The sequence below is a fragment of the Sparus aurata genome, chromosome 22, assembly GCF_900880675.1.
Source record: "Sparus aurata chromosome 22, fSpaAur1.1, whole genome shotgun sequence".
Taxonomy (NCBI): Eukaryota; Metazoa; Chordata; class Actinopteri; order Spariformes; family Sparidae; genus Sparus; species Sparus aurata.
The window spans coordinates 22,806,544-22,833,908 of record NC_044208.1 but is presented as its reverse complement, the minus strand read 5'-3'; the positions used below and the strand labels follow the sequence as shown (position 1 = coordinate 22,833,908).

General features: G+C 40.3%; 2 protein-coding genes across 4 annotated transcripts; one reads left to right on the top strand and one right to left on the bottom strand.

Moving 5' to 3' along the window:
* The first annotated feature begins 1,329 nt into the window (after nt 1-1,329).
* fez2b (fasciculation and elongation protein zeta 2b) lies at nt 1,330-15,840 on the top strand. Of its 3 annotated transcripts, XM_030405234.1 has the most exons (11): nt 1,330-1,749; nt 5,628-5,736; nt 6,031-6,147; nt 7,533-7,674; nt 9,077-9,204; nt 9,582-9,728; nt 10,015-10,095; nt 10,990-11,065; nt 11,174-11,239; nt 11,848-11,875; nt 12,278-15,840. In XM_030405234.1, exons 1-10 carry the CDS (start codon nt 1,442-1,444, stop codon nt 11,856-11,858), a joined length of 1,185 nt encoding a protein of 394 aa, XP_030261094.1. In that variant the 5' UTR covers nt 1,330-1,441; the 3' UTR covers nt 11,859-11,875; nt 12,278-15,840. The 3 variants fall into 3 exon arrangements, with proteins under 3 accessions (XP_030261094.1, XP_030261093.1, XP_030261095.1); XM_030405233.1 differs by lacking the exon at nt 11,848-11,875 and having other exon boundaries at nt 1,331-1,749; XM_030405235.1 differs by lacking the exons at nt 10,015-10,095; nt 11,848-11,875 and having other exon boundaries at nt 1,331-1,749.
* Nucleotides 15,841-16,490: 650 nt separating this feature from the next.
* Nucleotides 16,491-20,514, bottom strand: LOC115574439 (usherin). The gene is made up of 6 exons (XM_030405967.1): nt 20,278-20,514; nt 19,576-19,742; nt 19,319-19,423; nt 18,212-18,283; nt 17,955-18,128; nt 16,491-17,680 (listed from the first exon to the last, which is right to left on the bottom strand). The coding sequence occupies exons 2-6, from the start codon at nt 19,630-19,632 to the stop codon at nt 17,591-17,593; spliced, it is 498 nt and encodes a 165-aa protein (XP_030261827.1). The 5' UTR covers nt 19,633-19,742; nt 20,278-20,514; the 3' UTR covers nt 16,491-17,590.
* Between the last annotated feature and the right edge of the window lie 6,851 nt (nt 20,515-27,365).

The following is a 27,365-nucleotide window of genomic DNA, read 5'->3' as shown; positions in this document are numbered from 1 at the left end:
GTTGCTAAGGTAATTTTGTGATGAAAAGAGGCCATTGGGCTTATGACCTGGAAAGAAAAAAAAAACCTTGGGAAAAATAACCATTTTTGTAAAAACATCATTTAATAACATTTTAGAATACTTAGATTGGTTTATGGATTATTTCACGATTTTGTGAACACGTTAAATATTTTGTGTGCATTAATTTTACACAATGTTTTATTTCATAATGTTTATTTTGAGCTAAATAGGACTCCATTGATCAGCAACATCAGCCCCATTGTGCCACCTGGTGGTATATATCCAAACCTGCATAAAAAAACAACAACATTAAAATGAATGCAAATAAAATATACGAATATAATGAAGGGAGTAGTGACAGGATTCAATATTGGATAAAATCCTAGTTAACATACATAGTGGTTATTATTTATTATATTATATTTTATCAACAGTTTATTATATTAATTAAAATTAATTAGATTTTATGAACATTTCTTTCATTACAATCAATGTTGATGTGAAGTCATTCATAATTTTATAATTATTTTAATTTTTTGCATTATCTTTAATTCTTTATCTTTTGTAATTTTAACTAACCACATTTTATTGCTGTCTTGATGTGCATTCATCACTTAATCCTTTTTATGTTTGTCTCATAGGCCATGTTTTGCTTCAGTCACCTGTAGCGCACTTTTAAATTGCATTTTGATTTGTTTGAAAGGGGCTAAATAGATAAAGTTTGTTTTAATGATCAACTGATACAGTCAAGGGTTTAATCAGGTGATCCAACTTCAAATCCTGCTCCATCTGAGTGGAACAGAACATATAAATATTATTTGAATAATTTAGAGATGCACTATGTAGTTTTTGGGGAAGAATTTTTTTAATCATATGCTATTAGTCCTGAAAAAATAAATAAACACCTCTCTTCATTCAGTTCATCAGCTGATCTTAAAGTACAACACAACTTAATTTACCTTGTTTATATGAGGCAAACCCTGCCACCTTTCTAGCTTCAAACAGTGTTCTGGGGACCTTAATTTCTCCTGAGGCCCGCTTGTTTATTCACTTATGGAAAAAATAAAGGTTTCTGAGACCTACAATATGAAATGTAAGCAGCATGTTTGCCTTCATTGCAGAGGAGATGCAGGATGTATGGGCTCTTTTTCTTAATAATCTCACAGATATCTAATCAGTACGCTCTTCTGGCTGACAGTGAGGAGGCTGACATAAACAACACATAAACAATCATCTCCATGATGGAATCACAGCTGACACGGGTTTGTTTTGCTCCAGCTGAAGGGGGAGGAGCGTCAACACCGACGTCACGGGGGGCCGCCCACCCCTCCCTCGCCCTCTGTCTCTCTCCGCCTCGCTGTCTAGTTCAGTGTCTAGAAGCCGAAAACGAAGCACCATCGAGGGGTCCAACTGGCTGTCAAACCGAGCTCCCACGGCAGTCATGGCGGCGCCGTTAGCCCACTTCGACGAGGACTGGCAGGACTTTAATGAATTCAAGCCGTCCTCGGCGACGGCCGAGCAGCTGGACCAGCTAAACTCAAACGTGGGCGAACCGTCGTCGGGCCTAGATGATTTCTCAGACCTGGACAACAGTTTCTCCGGGGAGATCTGCAGCTTCAAATCGATGGAGGACCTCGTCCACGACTTCGACGAGAAGCTGACAGTGTGCTTCCGAAACTATAACACCGCGACGGAGAACATAGCCCCCATCAAACCCATCACAGAGGACAATTACTTGAAAGACGACGAGTGAGTGTGAATTTTACTGCGGGTTTTTATTAGCGCTAACTTTTAATCTCTCAGCTAGCTAGCCGCGTTAGCCTCGGAATGCTAGCCCCAACGTTGATGTGAGGGAATCTTTGGCCGCAATCAGTGTCGTTCAAAGTTTAGACGGCAAACGAGTGCCTGTCCGCCACCCAGAATACACTTTAATTGTTTTTCTATTGTAACAAAACGTGTTACACCTGTTTCAGTATTGAGCTAACATGAATTCAGGTGGACATTCAGAACAACAGAAGCAGCTATAGCATGTTGCAGTGTTACAAATAACATATTTGGACCGTTTGGTCCTTGAAGGCAACATCACTCGCCTGTATTCGTGTGTGCGTGTATGTGGGGACAGGGGAGGGGTCATGCCACGTTACCAATACTTAATTTCATACTGGATTAGTTGATTTTTAGTTTTTTAATCCATTGATCCACCAACTGTTATTGAGATGAAGAAACTGGCTGTTGACCCTTGCACACCAGCTCTGTGTTTTGTATTTACAGTACATTTTGACTTGACTTTAAGGACCCCAGCTGTTTCCTCTGACTGCAACCAGACACAACATGCCACATATCACACTTGTTTTCTTTATTTGATGAAAGGTCACACTGTCAGCGTCTGTTCCTACCATCTTTACATGAGCCCTTGTTTTCTCAGCCGGAGGTGCCCAACAGCAGTTGTTTTCATCTCATAGACCCTCGAATGCCACGGCTCTACATTCACAAGACAGCATGCTATTACTCCCCAGCAGCGAGTCACATCAATCCCACACCAAGCGCAGATGTCACTGTAACTACAGAGCTGTGTAGGCTGCATTAATCACCATCCACTTACCGTCTTCTCCCGCATGTAGAATTGCAACAGGGTGACACTGTTAGATCTAATCACATGCGGTAATGAAGCTTCCCCTGCTTTACCAAAAGAGTCATGCATGCATATGTCCACACAAAGGTGTTGCTTTACTGAAATCCTGCACCTGACTGAAATAGGACCCGACTCCATCGAGTGTGCCCTATATCATCAGACGATCATGTAATCGGGTAACTATATAGGTCGAGTCAATGTGATGATCATTGATCATTTGCTGTTTTTCTCCGTGTATACATCTTTTCCTTGCTTTCTGTCACTTTAATCTGATTATCAGTGTGGTTTGGACCGTCAGTCGTATAAAACCAGACATCTAAAGACACCATCTTGTGCTCTGTGACCATTTTTTTACTATTCATAGACCAAATTATTGGATAAGACTTGATTCGAGACATTAATCAGCAGTTTCATCTACTGTAAAAAAAAAAATAGTCATCAGTTGCAGCACTGAAAGGCCAAGCAGCTGATTATCTTCTCGATTGGTGGTCAATTCTTAAATTCCTAAAATGTCGAAACAAACTGGGAATAAAAATGGTGTCCAAGGTCAAATTTGAAAACGTCTATTTGGGAATCTGGAATATTGTGCATTTTCACATTTTTTAGGATGAATTTAGTACTTGTTAAAATATTCTGCAGATTGATTTTTTTTTTTTGTATAAATGTGCAAAATCTTAAACTGGTGCATGTCAGGTGATGGTGCTTGAGAAATAATTTCCCCAACCAATCCCTCATCAAAATTGTTGTTAATTAACTTTTCTATCAATTGTCTCCTCTGTTCAGCTGTACGATGATTTGAACTAGCTAGCGAATTAATAGAATGCTAGCTTACATTAACATTAAAGCTAATGTTGGATACATTTTTAGCCAGTTACGTCACAGACATCAGCTGGGCACTTGAACATGAGACCTGAGGACTTGAGACTGGTCTCAAAAAGATCCTGGAGCTTGAACATTGGGTTTTAACTTGTTTGTAACTTAACAGAAACTTTGCCACACACACACAAACACACACTAAAAGTCATGAATACAGCAGTGGAGAGCACGTCACAGCAAAGCGTGGTAACGGCCCGGCTGTTAATCGTGCCCTAAATGTTTAGGGGGATGTCGGAGGTCTAGTCAGACAAGGGAAGAAGCGTCTATGGTTGTTGTAGGTAAAGAAACAGAGGATGGAGGGAGCAGAATAATTGGACAGCCGCCCGGTGAAGCCTAAAGAGCAGCGCCAGGCTCAGCGAGAGTCTTTTCTGGATGACTGCACTTTGCAGGACGTGCCCAGGCGCTTAACAAGTTCTCCAGCAAGACCGAGGCCGAGACGAACAACGGGGATGACAAGGAGGAAATGTGTGTATGTGTGCGGTTTGGGGCGAGAGCGAGAATGGAGACAGCAGAATGTGTTGCCAAGTCGTGCATTATGCGAGCAAGATAAACAACATCCCCATAAATAAATTCAGACAAGTAATTCAGACAAATTGGCACCATGTCGAAGTAAAAACAAGACAATTGGTCCCTTGAAATCTCGACTGGCCCCGTAAAATGTAAATTCTCTCAGTGAAAGCGGAGCTAATGATGTGTTCTGGCTGGCACTCACGTGTCCAAGGCAGTGTCTTTGCTGGAGGCACAAAAAATATTTCCTGCCAGCCTTTGCCCTATTTAGAACAACCCCTCAGCCCATCGCTCCCCAAGCTGTGCATGGGCACTTGAGGGAGGAACATGTGAGTTACATAAACATTTGTCTCCGTTGGTGTGTGAGCGAGGAAGCGAGGGTTTGTCGATGCAGAGTCACTGTGACACATGGGTTCACAGCATCCATCCTCATTCTGCTCGCAGCAGTTGGGACCAGAAATGAAAACACAGTGACTTGCACGTGCGCTCGAATTCGAGATTCATCACAGGCTCGATTTTCTGTCAGTGTTTGAAAACATGCATGATGCTGCCTCCGGTTGTTAGTGTCATTTCCAGTGGGGACAACATGAAGGCGCAGCTTTATCTGGCTTTTATAAAACTGCACTTAACCTTTTAATGATGTCTCAGATTGGGCTGCAGCTGATGATTATTCCCACTCTTAATTGCTGAATCATTTAGTTTATGAATAAGAACTGCTCATCATGATATCCCAAAATGACGTCTTTAAAATGTCTTTTTTTGTCCAACCAGTAGTCCAAAACATTAAAACTTCATTTACCGTCATAAATGACAAAGAAATCCAACAAATTGTCTTTTTTTTAATCAACTCATCGTTGCTTCTTTTGTCTCAAATAAACCTTGAATAAAGCAACTAAGTAGAGTGCAATGTACAGAGCCCTAATGACATCAGATGTTTTAAGCTGATACCAACATTTGACATAAAAATAATTGGGTTTTTTTGTTGTCAGTTTAGATGTGTAAGTGCTTGCACATATTTTACAGCGATCCCCCGACACTGGCAACCAGCAAGTTTTATAAACAAGATGGATTTCACAGTAAACTTGTTTGTTTAACAGACCGGGCGTTGCCATCTGCTCAGCTGGGACATGTCCCCTGCCAGCTTCTTCAGGCTGCAGAGTAATATAAACATTCAACAGTGTGTTGGTGAAATGATGACACTGTTTCTAGCAAATTTTAAAAAGGCTCTAACGAGCTAACAACACAGTTCTCAAATGAATCCCACGTGGGCTGTTAGAAAGCTGCCGGACATTTGCTTTAAGGCTGAACTACAGCAAATACGTCAATGTTTCTCACCAGGGAATGTTAACCGGGGACAGATGACTTGTGATTAAGGAGCCGTTAAGATCGTCAAGTGCAGCAGCAGGAACACTGAAGTGGTGAGGGGGTGGTTAGACAGCAGGACTTGCTGTAGCCCTGCCAGGTCATGCTGTGTCACAGTAAAAAAGAAGAAGGAAACAGGGTTTGTCTTGTCTACTGTGGGTTGAAAACTCTTCACTCGTCTCTTCTCTCTGTTCTTTAATCATAACACTATTCTCATGATATCACATTATTCTCCGTTTCTTTCCTCAAGGGTGTGGAACGCTCTGACTGATAACTATGGCAACGTGATGGCTGTGGACTGGAAGACATCGCACACTCGGAGCCTACACCTGCCCACCCTCAACCTCACTGAGCTTGAGGTACCACACCCACCCACACAGTACTTGTTTCATGTAATATTTCAAGCACAAAGTAATAAACACAGGCTACATTTCTATACCTGTGCACAAGGGGTGTAACGGTACATGTGTTGTTACCGTATACCTCCTATATTCCACTGCTGTGCACCTGTCATGACACCTTGCAGGAGAAGAGCCCAATGTAAGCACTTTGCTCTGCTGACCTAAATCTACTTAACCACCTGTCTGTTGGCTCATCCAAGTTGTCTCTCCCTCTCTCTTAAATCTCGTCCCCTCCTCCCCCCCGACCGACAGAAGTTGGACAACCAGTCTCTGGATCTGTCGGACGACGAGGAGCTGAGGGAGCAGATGGACATGCACTCCATCATCAACTCCTGCATCAACGACGAGCCGCTCTTCACGGCCGAACAGGTAACTTTTCAAACTGGGTTTTTTCCAGTAGACAGTACACTGATATCAACTCATTTTGGTCAATTACTGATATATAAAGACATATTTTGTCATGTAATTGCAAAGAACATCATGTCTCCCCCTGTAGTGGAATTAAAGGAGACTTACTATGTTTTCTAATTTTTTTGGCTGTCACCTCATCAGTAGCTCCGCCTTTAATTCCAAGACTTTGTGACATCACACTACTTCACCATGTCACACATTAGCATTGTTTATGCCTAACAGTCAGTTTGGCACATAATGAATCATTTATTCTCTATTCCTGTAATTGCTGCTGGGTAAGGTGAGCTATATGAAACTATTAGAGCATGTTAACCGATTCTAGTAATAACCCAAAATAAAATTTAAGAACCTGAAAATGAGCATAATGTTTCCTTTTAAGTTATTATGCCTACTCAAATGATGGTCCATTCACAGATGCGGACGGACTTTTGGTTTTCAAAATGTACACATTCACAGAGCACAATAAGAACATTTGCATGCACATCATCATCATGCATAAGTGTCATCTGTGCTAGCCTGTCATATCTGCAAATGTTTTATTTTCAGGCCAAGGCCCATATTTTATCTTACAGCCGTTATCGGCCGATGCAGACGACATCCCAATGTTATATGCAGCCCTAGATTATGTTGTTTTGTTTTTTTTGAAGCATGTTATTTGGACAACTCTTAATATTAAATGTAAAAACAGTAGTAATGTTACTGTAGCTCAATTAACGTAAGTGTTTTTCACAGAATTTGAGGATGTTGGAGGGTGATGGGGGGGACAAGACGGCTATTTTACTGGAAGCTGTTTGAGGCCTTTCACATCTGCATCATACTTACATAATATGCAAATTCATGGTCGCAACAAAGAAAATGTTGCTTCTTTTTCTCCCTCCTTGTAGCCTAAAGTTAGCCAAGAAACCACTCTAAAGTCCATTCTGTTTCCGTAATGTTTTCTTTATCTCGCATAACGTTGAGAGCATGTTAAGTTTGGGGTGTTTTGGCTCAAAAGTCGGGTTCTAGTCAAGATGTTGCTCCCTGAGAAGTTTTTCTAAATCTTGTGATGATCTAAAATAGTTTTCAGATGGGTGGACTACAAACAGAATGATCGAAATGGAACCAAAATAGCTACCTGGGAAAACGGCTTCATTGTCAAACAAGACAACAGAGACTTTGATCTTTCCATTAACATAGAATTCAGGCAGGGGAGCCAGTATCTTAGCAGATGCCACAAAAAGACAGTTTGAAGCTGTAAATATCCATGTGTAAACTGCAATAAAAGCAGCCGAATGACAAACTTGCTTCCTCTTTATACAGAAAACAGTGTTTGAACGTGTGTGTGTCTTTTTTATGTCGCTCAGGTGATCGAGGAGATCGAGGAGATGATGCAGGAGTCTCCAGACCCGGAGGACGACGAGAGCCCTTCGCAGTCGGACCTGTCCATGCTCTCCCAGGACCTCCACGCTCTGAAGCGCTCCGGCTCCAACACCAGCTACGAGGACCGTGAGTATCAGCGATGGTTACAGTGAGACAGTGAATAACAGAAAGCCTTTTATGTTATTGGGAGAAGTGAGACAGCAGTGCTTTTTCACACTCTGCTGACATTTGATGGTTATTTAAAATCACTCAATGAAGTGTGAGAGGTCACGCAGTCTGGCACATGAAGAAGCAGCTACACACACACACACATACACAGCTGCATTCTTATATAATGTGTGACAAATGCAAACAGGCGGCAATTACGTTGGTCCTAAATGTTATATAATCAACAGCATATATTTAGATTGGGCACAATTTTTCTCCTGGCAGACTGGTGCAGGCTGCGCAGCCAGTTGGCCCTTAAGGATAAAGATTTAGTTTCAGATATCTGCATATATTAACTGCAGAGCGTAGTGTGTTTTACATATTGGACGGCTCATGTCTGTCACAATATTTACACCGCTTCCACCTTTGATCGTGGACTTTATACCTCAGGATGCAGATCAATGTAACGTCTACTGAATCAGCATCGTAATGGTATACAGCTTTAATGTTTGAGGCACGTTACAGACAAGCTTGTGTGCACTTTATAACACAAGATTGAGTCTGATTCTAATTCATGATGCATTTCTGTCTTTTTTAAAAGTAGAGCTTCACATGTAGTCTAAGTTTGTTTATCAGTCAGATTCATTTTCCAGATTGGATATTGAGTCAGGTCGGGATATTTCACTTACAATACCCGTTTTGCTTGGATTATAATTATGATTATAAAGGATACAAAGTGCTTCACAGAAAAGGAAAAGAAAGAAAAACAAACAACACAACTGGAGAGCACGCTAAAAATACAACAAAAGGATTATAAAAACAACATGGGATAAGATAAAATTGACTAGAAATGAATTGTACAAAGAACCTCTAACCTGATGGAGATCTATGATGAAAACATGCAGATGGGGAAATTAATGGAGTGTGATTTTAGCATCTAACTATTAAAGAATGCTGTAGTCAATGGACCGGAAAGTAATGACAGATGAAAGCCCATAGTTTCAACAAAGGAATGGAAAAAAAATAGAAACTTTCCCATTTTAATTCAACTTTGTGGGCATTTGAATAAACATTTCTGTTAACAAGGTGCACCATGAAGTCCTCGTTGCCACCGACACACTGTGCTGCACAAAGAGATGTAGATTTCAGAGTTTACCTGGCGTACCTAAATGCACCATGACGTTTTTTTAACCCAACCCTGATATTCAACATTATAGATTTGTCTGTGGTATTCAGAATAATTTGACTCCCGAAATCAATATGACTATCCTCAAATTTATAACACTCATCAAATCCACCTTGTTTACACAGTCCCTTACAGTACATGTATATCGTATATGTTACTTTAGTTCTTCATAGCATTTCTACACATTATCTTCAGGGCTGCGTCAGCTGTCTGTGTCTGAGCTGACCGAGACTCTGGAGGAAGTGGAGACGGCCATTCGCCGCTACAGTGAAGAGCTGATCCAGGCTCTCGCCCTGCGAGATGAACTGGACTATGAAAAGGAGGTAAAATGAACAAATTATTAACAGCATTCAGAGAACTTTGAAGTCATAATCAGTCAGGCGATATTCGGCAGTGATGCTTGGTCGTTAAGAAGCTTTTAAATGTAAGAAGTTTTATTCAAAGACAAGCATTTGAACATCTGTCTTGTGGTGAGAACAGACTGCAGCGCTCACAGCGTTCTGTAGGCCAGACAGAGGTCAGTGAATCGCGAGCAGCTTTATTCCTACGATGTCATTTTCTTTAGTCACAGTTTATTTTTAGCCGTAGATAAAAAAGACTTCTCTAAGAGCAATGCATATTTAAATAATTTAGTCAATTGCAGTTTCACCCTTTTATAAATCAACACAAATTAAAGATTCTTGTGTATCTAAAACAACAGGTGAAGAACAGCTTCATCTCGCTGTTGATCGACGTGCAGAACAGGCAGAAGGAGCACCGCGAGCTGCTGAGGAAGAAGAAGAAAATCAGAAGTACGACGACAACCGGGCCCAACGGCCAGAGGACAAACACGCACATACCAGGCACGGTGAGTCATGTGGTGTGGGAGGCAGAACAAAGACATACACCCCGTGTGCATGATTTTAATGACGGATCAGTGATATACACACGTTTACACAGCCGCGCTCCTGTTTGGAATATAATCAGAAATGCATGACGCGTGACCCGACAGGTAGTTTGCACGGGGGAGCTGCTTTTCTACCAGCATCAAGGGTTTTTTCTGCTAAACGTTTCTCTTCTTTTCTCTTAATGTAGAAACCTCCTCATCTCTCTATGCTCTCCTTTTTCCTCCTTCCTCTTTTTTCCTCATGTAGCTCCTCACTCTGGAGGGACTCTCCAATGTCATACAAAATGGCCTCCGTCAACATTTTGGCAACACAGGAGGGGACAAACAGGTGCCCCTGCTCTTTCTTTCAACTCACTTCCTTTTTCTTCGCAGATGTTTATTCGTCTTCTTTCTTTCTTTTTTTCATTTTTACCACCCGCATGTTTATTTCTATCTCAACAGCTACCACTGGCGTTTGGTGTCATTTGTTTGATGATTTATGTATTTTCTCTTTGATTTAAATTGTCTCTTTTTCTTTACCTAAGTCATTTTTGAATGACTTAATTTCTGTCTTCCCCTTGTCATTTTATTTATTTAATTTTATCACTTATTTTGCAGCTTTTACTGTGATGTCATCTTGTTATTGCTTTGTTTTAAACCAAGAAAATGCTATTGTGCAGTCATTGCTACAAATTCTTCAAAGTTTGGAAAGTGCTTAATTTGAACCCATATGTTTTCAAGGTTAGGAGTATGCTTGAATATGAATATACTTCTTGAAAAATGCTTAGTTTGTCAACATAATCTGGTGTCTGTTGTCTCAGGTTAATCTAAAATGTTTCAACATTTGAAATGAAACAATTTCATTGTCATATTCTGTTGTCTCCAAGTGTAAAAATTAAGTATTAGATAGCCATGATCAAACGTTAATGTGAACAGCTGGTAAAATAAATAAAATGTCATTATACATTAATTTCTGTTCATATAAAATAATTCTGTAAACTTAACTTTTTGCTGTTGCATTTATAGTAACAATTCTGGTCTGATAACAAAGGTTGAAAGGTTGAAACCAGCTGCCAGTTACATAAGTCAATATTGGCTGTTAATATATTCAAATGCCAGCATCATATTTTATCACCCTCACACACTGAAGTGTCCAGTGAAAAGATATATATGGCTGTAATAAACACCTCCATGTGTAACACTGTTCCTGCATTGTGTCTTACATGGTCTTTCTATTTTTCAGTACCTGACCACAGTGATTCCTTATGAGAAGAAGTCTGGCACCCCATCGGTTGAAGACCTCCAGATCCTCACAAAGAGTGAGTGCTTGTTTGTTTCCAAGGTTTTGGTTTTTGTAACAATATTCTTTCTTTTTGCCTCGGTGCATGCTGTTTTCAGACTGTAATGTGCTGCTCTCTCCCTGCTAGTCCTCCACGCCATGAGGGACGACAGCGAGAAGGTGCCTGCCCTGCTAACAGACTACATTCTCAAAGGTAAACACACAGCTGTCCTCAGTCACTTCTATATATCAGTGACAATGCTAACTATGTACAAATATCCAGAGATAAAGCCCACAATTCTGGTCAGAATGAGGAACGCACCTACTTTTAAACATTATTAAGATTTATATATCAACATGTTGTTGCGCAAAAATGTCGCAACGGCAACTTTTTCAGGAAGTTGGTGAAAGGAATGAAAGAGGGGGGAGTTTTGTCCACCACTTCTGGACAACTGGACATATTTTACACAAGAAGCTGTTTCACTTCTCCATATTTTAACGTGATGAACAACATATTGAGGCACGTCCAGCTCAGTATACAGCTGCAATAAAATGGTGTCCCAGAAGCGACTTTGCATTTAGACGTCTGTCACAGCCAGGTGACTGCTGTTTGTGTCTGTTCCACCAGACATTCAGACGGCCTGCCCCCTGTTGCTTGAAAGAGGAAGTGCAAAGTTCATTTTTCCATTTTTATAAGGGGAAGCTGACAGTAGAGAAGAGTAGTGCTCAACACACACATGAATAAATGCGTTTCTTGCCAGCCTTCACTGTTGACCTGTACCTTCCTTGTCTTTCGTCTGTGCTGCATTGTCCTTTGGGTAGCTCTGGTATGAGAGCAGTGGAAACTGAGGTTTGTGAGGCACTGACACGTTAACATTGATTCTTTCTCCACCTTCAGCCGTCTGAGCTCTGTCAAACGCCCCTGTCTCTTTCTCTCTCAGTACATCTTCGTAGTGTCACTTTCTTCCTCCCCAAAGCAGCAGCCTTCCCTCACTCGCTCTTCGCTGTAGTGCCTATCGTGCTGTGCAGTGCTTGTGGCTGCACTACACCTCCCCTCAAACACACAAACACACTCATGCACATGATCCCCTCTGTACTGCGAGCTTGTAGTAGCAGCTGTTCACATGTCTGCTTCTTTTCTCTGTTCTCTCCCCACATTTCCTCCCTGTGGTAGTTGCTCTTCCGTAGTTCACAGTTCTCCTTCATGTGACAACGGCATTGATCATCGGCTGCTCTGCTCTTGTCTCCACAGTTCTTTGTCCTACGTAAAGCCAAAGGCGAACCTCCCGTTTCCAGAACCATCCGTCTGACCATCACAAGAGGGTTCTGGTAATCCAGAAGATCAAAATCTTCCTTCCTCCATATTTTTCAACACATAGACTTTTTTCTTTTCCTTGTGGCATTTTTTAAACTCCGCCACTGTTATCTCTCCTAAGATTTTAACCTAGATATAGCTCTTCAGTCTGTATAGTTCTTTTCAATTGTAATGTTTTAACTTTTTAATGCCTGAGTGCTACAACCCTTGTTTATCCTGACTGCATGATGACTTGCCTATGGATCCAGTAATCAGTATTAGTCTGAACACCTCACTTCCTGATTAGCCAGCGGCACTGGAATGGAGAAAGGGTGAAAGGGTGCATTTTGATTCCATGGCTTGTCCACGGATCAAGTCTGCTTTGTAAATTCAAATGCATTTGCATCTGTGTAGCTCATGCCTGACGGGGGGAAACAAATCTTGGCAGAATCTGTGAATCTCAACGAGCCAGGCTGGTTGTGATATTAAGCATTAACCCTCTTCTTCCTGTACGGAGACCTTTGTCATGAGCCACGTTTCCACCGCTGGGACTTTCACAGGGACTAGGAGCATTTGGAGAAACTCATTGTGTTTCCAGGGTGTAAATTAAATTGCCAGGGACATTATTTTGCCCCTCAGAAAGTCCCTGCTCTGGGTTAGCACTTTCCAAAAGTACAGGGACTTTGCGGGTAGGGCTTGCACTGCTGAACATTTCTGGTTTGCCGACGTTTCAACAACATTTCATTTCAACACCCTTTTTTAAAATTCTGTAGCCGCAAACCAGTTTGTTTTGTGTTTATTGTGCATCACTATATCAACATCATCGTTGTTATATAGTCACACACACAAAATGACACATAGGTCCTTTAAAAGTAGCTCCTGGTACTTTAGGTGGAAACGTGGCAATATTGGCTTTTGTTAATAAGTTGTTTATGGCTTGGGGTTGAAAACTCAGCTAAACCCTTTTTAATTTAAAAATCCCAAATAGTAGGCACACCTGTCTTTGCATGTTGGTTTTAGGTTTATGCTACATATAAGCTGTTAGTTGAATGTGAAAATGAAATATTTTGTATACGAATTAAGAGAAATTGCACAGTTTTTGGGGAACTTCTTACTTTTTGAAAAAGGGAAAAAGTCTTGAGAAAGTAAAAGCTGAATGAACAAAACATGTAGAGCATATTTTTGGATAAAGGGGCTTGTTTTTAGTGGGATTACAGTTTTGCCAGTAGCTACTTTAACCATTTTGCAACATAATTTTGTAAATGCTGTCCACCAACCTCTGAGCCCTCTAGTAGTGACCACCACCCCGAGCAACTTAATCACTTCCTCAAGAGTCGTCATAACACAAGTCTGCAAATACCTTGTATGACAGTTTTACATTAGTAGAAAATGACTAAACTGGTTGTTTCATTAAATAGTGTCGTTAAGATTAGGTTCGATAACTGTGTAGTTAGACTTCTGTTATCTGTTAACCCTTTAACTGTTGTGTGAATTCTGTGGTAGCACTTTAGTCTGTCAGTGATCTGGTCATGTGGTCGTGGAATATGTGGCGGATGTACTTAAGAGTACGTCTCACTAATTTAGCGTTAGATGAATCTTAGGATCATAAGCTAGTGGTGCCAAAAGCACGTCAACATGAAGTACTGTTGTCATGCGTCCTGTTCCATCCGTTTACCTCATTGGTCATCAAGAGCATGGGAAGTTACACAAACTTAAAGGGGCACTCCACTGATCAAATGGATAATGTTTTCAACAGCTCTAGAGGAGCTTTGTCAAAAAAAGTAACCCTGATGATGTCATAGTGATGTCACTTGGACCAGATTTGTAAGAGATGTGTAACAAACTCGATATGCTTTCAAGGAGTTCAAAAGCGTGTTTACAAGGCTAAATGGGTTAAACTAAGAGAGTGTGGAGATGCATTGTGGGAAAAGTAGGATTTAGTGTTTCTGAAGTATAAGTCAGCCTCCACCTCATCGATTTTGACCATTTTTTTTTTTTATACGTCTCTTGCAAGTTTCCCAACTCTCTGTTAATGCAATACTAAATCACTGGAGCGCCCCTTTAAAATCCATGTGCCACCAATCTAACGCTGCACGTCCGCCAAGTCATCAGCAGGTTGGTACACTGACGTTCAGATCACCAGCTACTACAGGTGCACCACACACTGTCGGATCAGGTCTAGTCTAGCTCTCAGGTACGATCATCAGTGTTAGTAGTTTAAAAATTCTTGTTCTGAAAAAGGTACTGACATTCCTGAGTCTTTGTACGTTTCTGGAGACATTTTATCAGCTAGACTTCAATTTGCTGCACTTTTGTCTTTTCACAAATTTCTCCGAATACCTGGACGAGCAGGTTTAGGATGTCAGGTTAGCATTACAGATGTTGGTTATGTGATGACTTGTTGAAACACATTTTAAAGCTAAAAAGTCCTAGACTCTGCTTAGTAGTAATAGTAGTTTTTGTAGCCAGCAGTTCAATGAAACCGGCTGCTGTAGCATCTGCTTTGTGTAGCAGTTAATAGTGTAGATGCAGTTTAAACATGGTGGCAAACATCGATTCTTTAGAATAACGAATAGTCATTATGTATGGTAAAAGAAGGTGAGACTATTTACTGGTTCAATTTTTTTCAAGCATGTTTCTCATGCATGTTGCAGAAGGAAAGGGCATAGAAAGATGACAAGGGGCGTGATAAAGTTCATGATGAAGAATGTTGGGGTAGATTGCACAAACGGTTGCTCAAATTTGAGGGATCGATTTATTCTTTTATAAAGGAGGACAACAGCTTGTAATCGCTATATTTAACTATTTATATGTAACTGTTGTTTCTACTGCTCCCAGCTTTGAAAACATTTACAACCTAGCTGTGCTACATGCACTTTGCTTCTGCAAAAGCATTTTTTTAAATAATGATTAAATTGTTCTGTTTATGGAAATATCACACTAAAGGGACATGTGCATGTTGCAATTGAATGCCGGAAAACTCAAAGCAAGTTATTACTTCAAACTGTTCAAATACTGTTTAAAAAGGGCAAAGTTTATACATGAGAAGGCTTGTGGCACTGAAACACTTTCGGAAAACATCCCTCAATCAAAAGCTTCAATGAAAATGACAACAACTGTGTCATCTATTTTTTGTCTTATAATGAAATGGCAGCCAGCATGGAAGTTAGCCGAGGATCTTGTCTCAGGCCATAGCCGCAGACATATCAGTGTAACTACAATTTAGAGATTTATATTTATATACAGTATGTACAAGAAAACAAGCAACAGAAAAAGAGGCTGCCTTTGTAAATGCCTGAAATCTTTTGTACATTAAACCAACTCCTTTTTGTTTTTAATGCAATATAATTCCCCAGTTTTGGGGTTTTATGTTTACTGTCTCATTGTGGTACCGCAGTATATTAATTTATTATGTAAATGTTCGTTTTGTAACCATATTATTGACTGTAACGGTACAAGTGTTTTGTGCCCACATTGCATTGCAACTCATTTCAAATAAATTAATATGTGACGACCTTTAAGTGCTTTTGGCTCAATGTATTTTTTGTGTATATACTTGTCTTGCTACAAAGTGAGGACCAAGGTTTTAACCAGCAGAGTGAGGACATCTCACAAAGTGGGGACATTATGGAAAGTGGGGAAATTTAGGGTGGTCCTCACTACTTCAAAGGATTGTTTTGAAGTTTAAGACTTGTTTTCCGGGGATAGGTTAGAATAAGTTTTGGCTTAGGCATTTGGTTGTGAAAGTTAAGGTTAAGGGGCGAGGGAATGCATTGTACTAGGGTCCTCACAAGTATGGATGTATGCAAGTATGTGTGTGTCATTTTATCAAGGTTAATTAGATCCTCTTTGTGCCCACAAACTGAACATGCACATCAAAAAGAAACATTGTTGCTGCCCTGTGCATCTCCAAAATATAAGCTTTTCTGAAGAAAAAAGTTTCAGCATTATAAACATTTCAAATAAAATCTGTTTTTCATGGTTTATTTAGAAAATCTCCATTTGTAAAGAAATACTGTAGTGTGTCTAAAAGAAACAAAATCAGCAAATTTGGAGATGCATGGTTTTGACATTAACACAGGTACATTCATTTCCTTTAAAAAATAATCATAACCAGAAGATTAAAAGTTTCTTTTTTATCTCCTACAACAAAGTCACACAACCCTTAAGAGAACCTAAAACATTTTTTATTTAGTTTATTGCTTTGGTGGATTTATCTGAATTACACATTATTATGAAACTGTCCTGATATCTACTAATGAATATTTAATAAATGATGCCTAAAGGTGGTTGTGGGAATCATTTCCTTTAATTAAAGGAAACTGAGTGAGTAAAGTAGGAACCAACTGGCTCCAGTTCCCATTTATACTATTTTACTTGGAGTTCATAATGAGATAAATCAAATATTGGTATCAGTTGCGGATACCGACGTGGTTCACCAATCCACATACCAATCCAGATTCCACACTCTAATGTTTGAGTTTGTATGAGTTATACATGTAATAATGCAATTATAAGCCCAATATGTTGTAGCACAAGTGAATTAATCAGTGATAAAACAAACATATACAGATTATCCAAGATATCTAGTTGGATACCATAATCTGACCCGACTACATTTGCTCACTGTCATTTGTGATCCCCATCATTCAGCTTCAAGCAAAATGTCTTCAGATACAGTATTAAGTATTAATAGAAAACAAGAAAAGGTTACTAACTTAATGGCACTTGCAAGCTGCATCCACCAAAAGTTTCTGGTCATGGAGACCAGATTAAAATGACTATATATATAAAAAAAAAAAAAGTAACAGGCATGCCTCTTACAAAATTACCAGATAAAACTACTTTCTCTTGACGGAAAAATATGTAGAAAAAAAAAAGATTTTATAGATAACTCTGTTCTGCTGGATCAACATACAGTATCTTTGGTTTCTTGTGTTCTGAGTCTGTATTCAATGATGAGACGTTTTTTAAAATGTCCCTTCATCCTTCCCACTCAAAACCAGTCAGATTTAAGACTGTGACATTCTCAGTTTTCCTCTCCTCGCTGCTGTGGTTATTCCAGTGATTTTGTCACAAGTCACGTTTTTCACTCATCTTCCTTCATTGTTCATCGTAAAAGAAGAAGATGAGACTTTACAACCACAGCCACGCTTTAACTGGTCACAATTTAAGACTGAGCAGAGCGGGTTTTATGTGAGCTTTGCTTGTCAAAAATGGTTAAAACATCCAGGTCCAGTGTCCTGTGGGGGTTCAAAGGTCATCCTCGGGTCACAGATTGGTGTCAGTGAACATGGTGTGCTCCTTCCTCACCGTGCTGAAACCTTTGATGGTGTCGACGAATTCCTCGTCGTCCATAAACTGCATGGGAGAAGAACAGAGCTTGTTAAATGGAGGCTACAGGAGTCTGGATTTCAAGACACTTTGAAGTGTTTGGGCATGTTTGAATCAGTCTTTCTGCATCTGTGTAACACACATCTGTGTGTTAATGTCACGTGGAACATGTGTGCAGCGCTTCTGTTCGATTTTAGATACAAAAGTAAAATCTGTTGTAAGATTTTAGAAGATAACAGCAACAACGATGTGAACAGAGTGGTTCTGAACAGGCTCAGCATACGTTTTTAGGGTCTCTCACCATCCCACTGTCATGGCCTGAAATGTTCGGGTCCCACGCCTCGTCGTCTCCGGTCAGGGACTTCCCGTCGATCACCTGGCTGACGCTGCGCCTCAGGGAGTTCACACTGAGGATGCCCAGCTCGCCCTGAGGTGGGACCTCGTCGTCGGGCTCACATTTAGCCTCCAGCACTTCCTGTAGGAGAAGGGAGAGAGATGGATTTGTACGCCATGCAGATGTGCAGCTATATTTTGTTAATGAGGTGTCATTTTTTTCACCTCTATCTTCATGGTGAAGCCCTTCAGTGTGACACTGTTGGAGAAGCCTGTCGTGTCGGGTACAGTGTCGAACTGGAAAGGAGAGAGGGTGAGACTAAAGGTAACTACTATAACTCCCAAGTACATGGACTTTGTTAGACAGTATTCACGAGGGCTTATTGATTATTACTTCATCTGCCTTTTAAACAGCGTTGGCCAACTGCTATTTATGGCATTATTATTGCGCCTGGACATAAATTATCATTTCTGATTGCAGACATTGTTTTCTGCGCTCAGCGCCCCGATTGGTACTCAGCAATGAAGCACATGTATAAATCCACAGTTATACAGCTCAGGCTGCGTACGGATGACTTTAATTATCCCACAATAGGAAATACAACCAGAAAAATGCATACTCTGCATTTCCAAAAGAGAATGCAGCGTGATTAGTGAAAGCTTTTGCAGCTCTCAGTGATTTGTGTTTAGTCAGCAAGCATTTTTTACAGTCGTGTCCCACAGTGGCAAAAATAAAGTATGAACTAAAATCCCTCTTCAGGATCGTCGTGGACAGATCAGAGATTCCCAGAGGTCCTGATGTGAACAGGGATGTCTCAAGATCTAGGTCACAGGTAATCAGAAGCGACTGGGTGCACCTGCAATGTTCTCCCTCAGCTGGCTGCAGTCAGTCAGCTGGGAGACTCTATAAGGGGGGTTGCAGTTTCCCCTGCTCAGTGGGTTGTGTGTTTTCAGGGGGTCAACACCATCAGTTGGCTCTCTGTGTTTTCTGTTTGGGGGAAAATCTGAGTTGAGTGTTTGAGATTTCATTCTTTTGGCCAGTTTCCCCCCTGATCAGTGACTTTGGGTCCAATGTTTTTTGTTCGTCTGTCATTTTGATAAAATCAGTGGGTGGTTGTGAGTTTTATTCCAAACGCCGCCTTTTAGAAACCAATGTGATTTTTGCAATTGGAGTAATTTTTCACGAGTTGTAGCAGTTTTAAATAACTATGTTTCATCAGGTTTCACTAATTCCCCATAGAAAACCGTTTTAAACAAATCATAGAATAAATATACAAACAGTGTTGTGTCTCGTCTGAATTTAGCGTGTAGAAAAAGTTTGTGTCTCCTCACCAGAACAGAGTTGCTGGGTGGGTAAACAGCCATGGGGCTCCTCTTCTGCATGGGCAGGGCCACCAGCGGAGGTCTCTCTCTGGTGAAGGGGAGTTTGTTCAGGGCCTAAGTGCAGATCATTGATGGAAAAGACTTAATTGAAATTTTTTTTTACACAAAGAGCTGGTCGATACAAGTTGACAGTTCTGCCCAGAGTCCCAAAAGGGGTGTCACATTATGCTGCACAACTGTCAAACACAAAATAACTGACTCTTTACCTTATGGAGCGCGACGGCGAGGACGATAGCCAGCAGCAGCAGAGCGATGCCCGTCATCACCACGATGAACCACAGCTCCCGGACGACCGGCTGGCCTCCCTGACCTCCCTCCGCCCGCTCACCTCCACCTCCTCCTGCTCCTCCAGGAGGAGTGAGGCTCGGTGAATCTGCAGGCAATTGTTACTTGTTACATATATTATATTGTCATAAAATTTAATAATGGCTTAGTTGAATGCATCATGTCACCTTTGAGCACAAAAACTGCTCATCTAACTGTCTCCTTGGTTTCTATCCAAACTTCCTGCTCACTGTATTCCATCAGACCTTTGTTGGGTTTACAGTTGACAGGAGTGCATCACAAGTCAAGTATAAAGAAAGACGATCACACATGCACTGTAGAAGAGATAACAAGGTAACTGGAGACACACTTGTGCTTGTGGCCTAGTTTCTAGCCTGCAGATAGCACCACACTCCACCTTTGTCCATTTTTATCTCTACAGACCTCTGAAGTCTTCAACACGAGTCGCCTCTGGATGTTTATTGGTAGATTATACAGTATACTGATGCAACCTAATGCCACTGTTTCGTGCTCCTTTCCAGCGTGTTCTAGGAAGAGAGCTACTCCTAGACAGTCTTAAAAATGAGTAAGGAGTGATGGGGGAAATAGTGCAGTCAGAGAAGTACATCCAGCCAGAGACTCACCAGTGCTGAGGTCCGTGGTTCGGCCTGTGGCGGGGGAGCTGGCAGCCCCTCGCTGTGCGATGCATCGATCAGAAGGGCAAAGACCTGCCGGGGCGTTTAGGATCACACCTGTCGCCCCATCAATATTTTACACCTGATACTTTTACTTGCCGTCTTGCTCTCTTCAGCAGCGCTCAGCTGAGGGAGACACTCGAGGAAAAGGTTAGATCCTCCATGTCCCGTTACCCTGTCCTGAGGCCGCTGTTTCCCTAGAGAGCACGAAGACGAAACAAAGCATCAGAGCTGAAGAACCAAACTGCATGTGTGCTCCCCCGACGCTCCAGATCTCCCATCAACCTTTGCTTTTTTCTCCAGCAGTGCCATGGTAACAGCCAGGTGTCAGGTTGCAGTCCACCTGAAGAGGCACGGTAGAAGCTGTATCACCCCTCTGATCTGCACCGTATGTGTTTGTGTGTCCTCTCTTTAAAGAGTACAAGCAAAGACACGTGTTAGCCTCACTAATTAAACTGCCTTTTTGAAATGTGGTTCCATTTAGTTTAATGTTCGTCCCCTGGGAGACTGTGGATATTACATTTCATGACAGCATGTGGCAGCATTCAGGGACATTTGTAAAGTAGGAAACATAAAAACTATAATTTTATGGCGTTATAATAAGATGTGAAGCCATCCCGGACACCGTAATGCGAGTTCATCGACTTACTGACTTAACAGAGCCATAATTTAGCTGTACATGATAGAGCAATCATTTTGTGCAATATTATTATTTTTTTCCTGTGCAATTACTTAACTGTTGTTTCAGCTCGGTGCAGTTATCCAACTGTGCAACTACTACTTCAGTTAGTATCTTTAGTGAATAATGCACCTTGTCCTCTCGCACCTGTTCCTCTATTTTATTTTATCGCTACTTAAGCATTTTATTGTATTTAGTATTTTGTTGTTTCTATATTTGCCCTTGAAATCTTTCAAATATGATTCAGTATTATTAGTTTACGCCAGAGTTATATGGTGAGGCATGATGCTCATATTTCTCATGACATATTTCTATTCTTATTTCCTATATATGTTGTTTTTAATATAGTAGTATAACACCCATATTTATACATATTTTTCTTATTCTTTGGTTTTTTTCAGTTTTCTTTGTAATTTCTCGTTGTTTCTATTTTAGAAAGCAACTCTACTGTGACTTTATTTACCCTGAGCAATCAATATAGTGTTACTGATTCAACACCTACATGTGTTTTTCTTGTTGAAATGATCTCAAGCAAGGTACGCGTACCCTCTCAGTGCAGGTGACCGTGTCCTGTTCATAAATCATAATGCTTCACATGCTCCAAGTTAAGACGTTATAGGATAATAATAATAAAAAATAATACATGTTATTGATTGTTGAGATTTTATGAATAGAATTACTGTATATTTGTTCCCATGCTCAAGTTCATCAGAGCGTCATATGATGGGACAGCCACTCCAAACACTATCGGATTAATACATTACTGATCTTTATTACCTCATTAGCAATATCAGCCGTATTATGATGAGAGTCTGTCTGAACATTTGGAAGAGGAAATCCGCTTTTCCTTCTCAAACAATGACAATGTAACTGCATGTATCTGAGTTTTTATATGTTTGCTGTTGTGTGAAAATTTTAACATTAAGTATCTTAATGTTACCACAGTGTAATCCTGTTTTTGATATTCATTTATTAAGCTTTGCATTTGCACAGCTACTTTAATGTCTTTAAAATTAACATATCAGAGTTTCTTGTGAGATTTTATCTGGTTCAAAAGTTTTGATTAGAAAGAAAAGGCAACAAATTAGAATTTTTGTGTGAATGATCCCTTTAACAGCCCTTTCTCTTACTTATCACAATAGATATAAGATAACAAATAACATGTTGATAATGTCGTGTACTTTGTGTTTCAGTGTTTAGCCACACGATGGCGCTGAGCAGCAGCTGCTGGTTGTGCTGTTGCGAGGCAGCGTCCAGTGTAATGAGTCAACAGCAGCAGAGGAGAAACTCAATATGCACGTCGAGCTGCAGTGTCCCTTCTCCTCAGTCACAGCTATTAATGCACTTCACTGTCAGAGGCTCAGGACTGACAACAGATGCATACGTCTACATGTCCACATGTCCACAGGTCCGTACATATTTAAAAACACTGATCCCATGATGTGCATATACAGCCACTTTTCTCTGGCGTCCTCACTTGACCTCTAACTGAACGTGAACAGTTGTCCGTCTGCTGTGAGGGAACGATTGAGGCTGACAGATGAGAGGTATGGCAGTAACAGCTCGTCAGGGCGTTCATGGTCGCCCTGCAGGAAGATATAAAACTTTTAAACATTTGAGCAGCATCCCGGGATGATTGGAGGAGGCTGGATGACGACCAGGTTGTATTTTGCTGCTCTGTGATCTTGTTTTTCTTCCACTGCCTCTGAATTTCCTGAATAAAACATGATTCTTCGCAGTGCTCTGGACGATGGGGCTTCCCTGAGAATGATATATTAATATGATGTGTATTACAACTTATTGTTAAAGGTGCATTAGGTAGTTTAAAGGAGAAAATGTAAAGAGAAGAGAACAATCTTTATTCACTGAATTTCATAAACAAAGTGACCTTAAAGGACAAAACAGTTTTATACTGTTTTAAGTTGTTTGTATGTGGCGGACCCGCCACCTTTATATCTTCAAACAGTGTTTTAGGGACCTTATTTTCCTCTGAGAACAACCTGTTTGTATCGAAACATATCAAATAACTATTTCTGAGTTTGACTTTTTTCTCCAAAAACTACATAGTGCACCTTTAAAGTTTCCATCCACTCAGAAGTGTTTTTTTTTTTTTCTTTGTGTCTTCACTTTAGATGTTTGACCCTCAGTGTACGATGAGTTTGACACCACACAACTGTTTTCAAATTAATTTCTTTATTTCACTGCGCTTGTGTTATATCTTCATTTAAGACATGTTTGTATCAGCAGGATTTGTGCTATTATTTTTTCAATAATAGAAAAAATGTCATTTAAAGAAATTTAACAACTGAATTGAAATTCTTGTGGAAGAAAAAACCTGCCAGCTCTTTCTTCAAGCAAATTACTTTTAAACGTCTGAAACATGTCTAGAAGGGATCTTTACGATTGAAATATTTGAAATGCAGTAAGTTTGTATAAAAACTCCTGACATAGACAAACGCTAGTGGAAAATGTGAGAGTTTAAAGGGCCACTGTGCAGTTTGGGAGAAGAAATTCAAACCCATAATTTTGATATTTACAATATAGATTAAGTAAAAACTTAGAAATGTTAATATTTTTTTTCTTAGTACTGAATAAACAAGCTCAGGGGAAATAAGGTCCCACAACACTGTTTGAAGCTAGAAGGGTGGCAGGGTCCGCCACACGTAAACAAAGTGAAACAGTATGAAACTGTATCGTCCGTTTGTTCATTCAGTTTATTCAGCCATGAAAACAATGAGACTATACTTAATATTGCGTTCACATGTATTTCTGATTTCACTGTTATGAAAAACTTCACTGGCTCTCGATCCAGTGAAGGGATGTTCACTCCTTTATGAGAAGTTCCAAAGTCGTCTGGAGAAAATGTTGTTTTTAATCTCTTTTGGATGAAAGAAAAATGACATAAATGATGAGACAACCATACACGGGTTTTGGAAGTCATGATAATTATGGCCATTGAATCTTTTTATTTTTAAGAACGACATCACCGATTACATTCAGGCTCAGTGTGGCAATATTAGGACCGCATTTTGAGGTGAAACCCAGCTGGTTACGACAGCAAGGATGTTTGAAAGCAACATAACTACATAACGACTTTTAACCAAAACACGCTGAATATTTAACACTTTCTTTGACTCTTTGTAGCCGTTGGTCCCACACATCAGTACTCCGTATAAAGAAGGGGCCCCCACATTAACTAACAGCTCATTTGATTTATTTTTACAGACGAGCTCTCCTCCCTCTAATACCCTAATCAGCATTCATACCTTGCCGTGATGATTCGGGACAATGCTTTTTTATTGAGGAAGTGATCTCACCCTTGAGTGCCAGAATCAGCCTTTTTTACAGCCCATCTCCTCAGGGCCTCATCCATCACCAAGGTGTCTGGGCGACACGGCCGCGAGACACATACTAACTCATTTAAGGAGAGGGACATACAGGGATATATCACTCAAGATCACTAACTCACTTACTGACGGCTGATGTGGTGAAACATCCCCAGTTGGTTTCGAATCCCTTGGCGCGCTCTCTTGAGTTTTAACCACAGGTAAATAAGGAGATTGATTTAGCTTCTGCTGACAGATAAGGAGGGATAAAGGACAAATGGGTTCTTTTGGAAAATGTAATTTGTCTTTATTCATCCATCTGGTCTCCTCTGTTCTCCCCTCGTACGTCTAAACCAGATCACATGCTTCACGTTAGAGAAAGCGATCGTGACTGATCGCCGCTGAAAACCACACGTCTCTCCAGTTAATATTTCCTTTATCGGCTGCAAACTCAATCAAAAACCATGTCATCACACAAAATATCTGCTTGTTCTATCGCCAGGCTGACAAAGGCTCATCAACGCGATAATTTTTTCCAATTACATTTTCAAAATGAGTAGTGTAAAACACGGCTGTAAGACGTATTGGCTACACTTTATTAAATGTGTTATTCAGGATTCAAGTCTTCTTCTTGTGTCTTATGTTTTGATTCTATGCCCTCTTGTGTCTCTTCTGTCTTTTCAGTGTCTCCTGTGTCTCGTTTGATTTGAACTTTGCTTTTGGTTGCACTTTGTTTTAGCATTAGTATCTTCCTGTTTTATTCCTGGTGACTCCATTTTGGTTTTTCTGTTGTTTTGATGTTTTTGGTGCTCAGCTTTGGTCAAATTTAAAGCTCGCTTTTTGTTCTCACCTATTTGCCTCCTGTGTGTCTGCATTTAGTTTCCCCCCCCCCCCCAAAACCGTAACAAAAAGCCCCTATTTAGCATTTACTTGAAGGGACACTATGTTAATGTTAATTTCACACTGTGGCCACAAGACCCAAGACTGGAGTACCAAAATGAGTGAGAGAAGTGAGCAATGATTAGATTCATTGCTGATCATTTTATTTATTCCATTTGTAAGAGGAGTAACTTGATATCCCTTCAGTAAAATGTGTTAAAGTATGAGGGCGTAGGATTTAGTGGCACCTAGCAGTGAGGTTGCAGACAAACCAACTGAATATCCCTCACCACACCCTCCCCTACGGTAGACGCTAAATAAATCTTTGGTGTGTCCACTCTGGGCTGCCGCAGAAACACAGCAGCGGACTCTGTAGATATAAAAGTCTCATTCTAAGGTGATGGAAAACACAGCAATTCTTAGTCTAAGGCAATTGTAAATTAACCAAAAAACATAATAATGAATGTTATGTTTCACTTCTGCCAATAGATTCTATAAATCCTACACACTAGACTCTAGACTAACGCTATCTGCTCATGTGAAGCATAACTGGAGAATGAACCGATAAATGATTGATGATATAATGTGAATTCATATATTATGTGAATATGAATGTATTTTATAAGTATCTAATATATATTTATAACAATTTATTTATTTATTTGTTGATTTATTTATTTATTTATGCATAATTTTTCATATTCTGTGAAAGTGTTTTTCAATCCTGTTCCTGAGGGCTCCTTCCCTGCATGTTTCTCAGCTTCCAGCTCAGCTGATTTCGATGATCAGCTCATTATGAAGCTCTGCTGAGGCCTGATAACGACCCAGTCATTTGAATCAGGTGTGTTGGAGCAGTGTAACATCTAAAAACACGCAGGATAGGAGCGCAGGACTGAAAAGGACTGCTCTATGACAACTGACCAGAATCTGAACTACGTTTCTATGAAGACCACAACATGGCCTGCATGCATTCAAGCCTTGGACGAGCTCTGGTTAGTGGACCTTGAGTTAAAGGGTAACTCCACCAATTTTATATATCTAAGTGTGTCTAAAGGTCTCGGGATGTACAACTGCAGATGTGATTGAGAGTAGTTTAAAACCTTCGTGGCTGCAGAGGAAAGTGAATGCGATCTTATAAATTGCCTCCAAGTGATATCTCTTACTGACCCGGTTGTATTGTGGGTAATGTAGGCACCAAGTCCATCACTTTCGGACTATGAACAGTTAAAAAAACAACTGATCAAAATCGGTACAGAAGAACCAGATATCACCACATTCGTCTTCTGTTTCAAAACCTGCTGCCTACATTACCCACAATGCAACTTATGCAGCTTCCTCTGGAACCACAAATGGCTTTTTAATACTTTCTTCACATATGCAGTAATTCTCCCCAAGACCTGTAAACACACTTTACTTTATACATTTTGTGGAGTTACGCTTTAAGAAAGTTCTGTTTCCCAGGTCGAGAGTGAACTTTCAGGCTTAACATGTCATCTCAAGTTTTTCATCTAAATATTTAACTGTTTTTAAATCAACCTGTTGTGTATTAAGTTAATAAATCTGCTATTACACACTGCAGGGATTTGTTCTTATGTTTGTTCACACGATGAAGAAGGTAACATTGTTTTAAGATGCTTTGTTATTCATAAATGTTATAAATATATATACATAAATACGTATAAACTGCAAATGAGCACTCAAAACCCCATAAAATGTATGGAGCAAAATAAGATATCAAAAATATCCTCACATCTGCTGTCAGCTACATTATAATGTGTTATACTCTGCTAATAAATGCTAAATATGGGTGTTTAAAGCAAATGCATTGCCAGAATGTATCTTGAGAGGCAGTTAGTCCGTCTCAGAATGGCTGTATGATGAAGCGATGAGTCGACTGCTTCCATCGGCCTCAACAGGCTTCTGATGACCAGCACTCCCCAGAGCCACTGCTAGACTTCATTACATTACAGCTGTTAATTATAAATCTCCATCCAACTGGGCTCTGATGGCCTAAATGTGCCATAATGGGCCTCGCTTGGAAAATGGCAGTCCATTGTCAGACTGTGCAGAATAGACTGCAGCCACTTACGGGCTCCGCTAATGAATTTGTTTCTCTCTCTCTTCATTGAAAAAAAGGCGACACTTGCACGATC

What these genes read in the sequence shown, in the direction of transcription:
- fez2b (XM_030405233.1), top strand. Translation starts at nt 1,442, where the DNA reads ATGGCGGCGCCGTTAGCCCACTTCGACGAGGACTGGCAGGACTTTAAT. An exon ending in AATTACTTGAAAGACGACGA is followed by an intron (nt 1,750 to 5,627) that starts GTGAGTGTGAAT and finishes TCTTTCCTCAAG; the next exon opens with GGTGTGGAACGCTCTGACTG. An exon ending in CAACACCAGCTACGAGGACC is followed by an intron (nt 7,675 to 9,076) that starts GTGAGTATCAGC and finishes CATTATCTTCAG; the next exon opens with GGCTGCGTCAGCTGTCTGTG.
- LOC115574439 (XM_030405967.1), bottom strand. Translation starts at nt 19,632, where the DNA reads ATGACGGGCATCGCTCTGCTGCTGCTGGCTATCGTCCTCGCCGTCGCG. An exon ending in CACCCAGCAACTCTGTTCTG is followed by an intron (nt 18,284 to 19,318) that starts GTGAGGAGACAC and finishes TCTCCTTTCCAG; the next exon opens with TTCGACACTGTACCCGACAC. An exon ending in GCTTCACCATGAAGATAGAG is followed by an intron (nt 18,129 to 18,211) that starts GTGAAAAAAATG and finishes CTTCTCCTACAG; the next exon opens with GAAGTGCTGGAGGCTAAATG.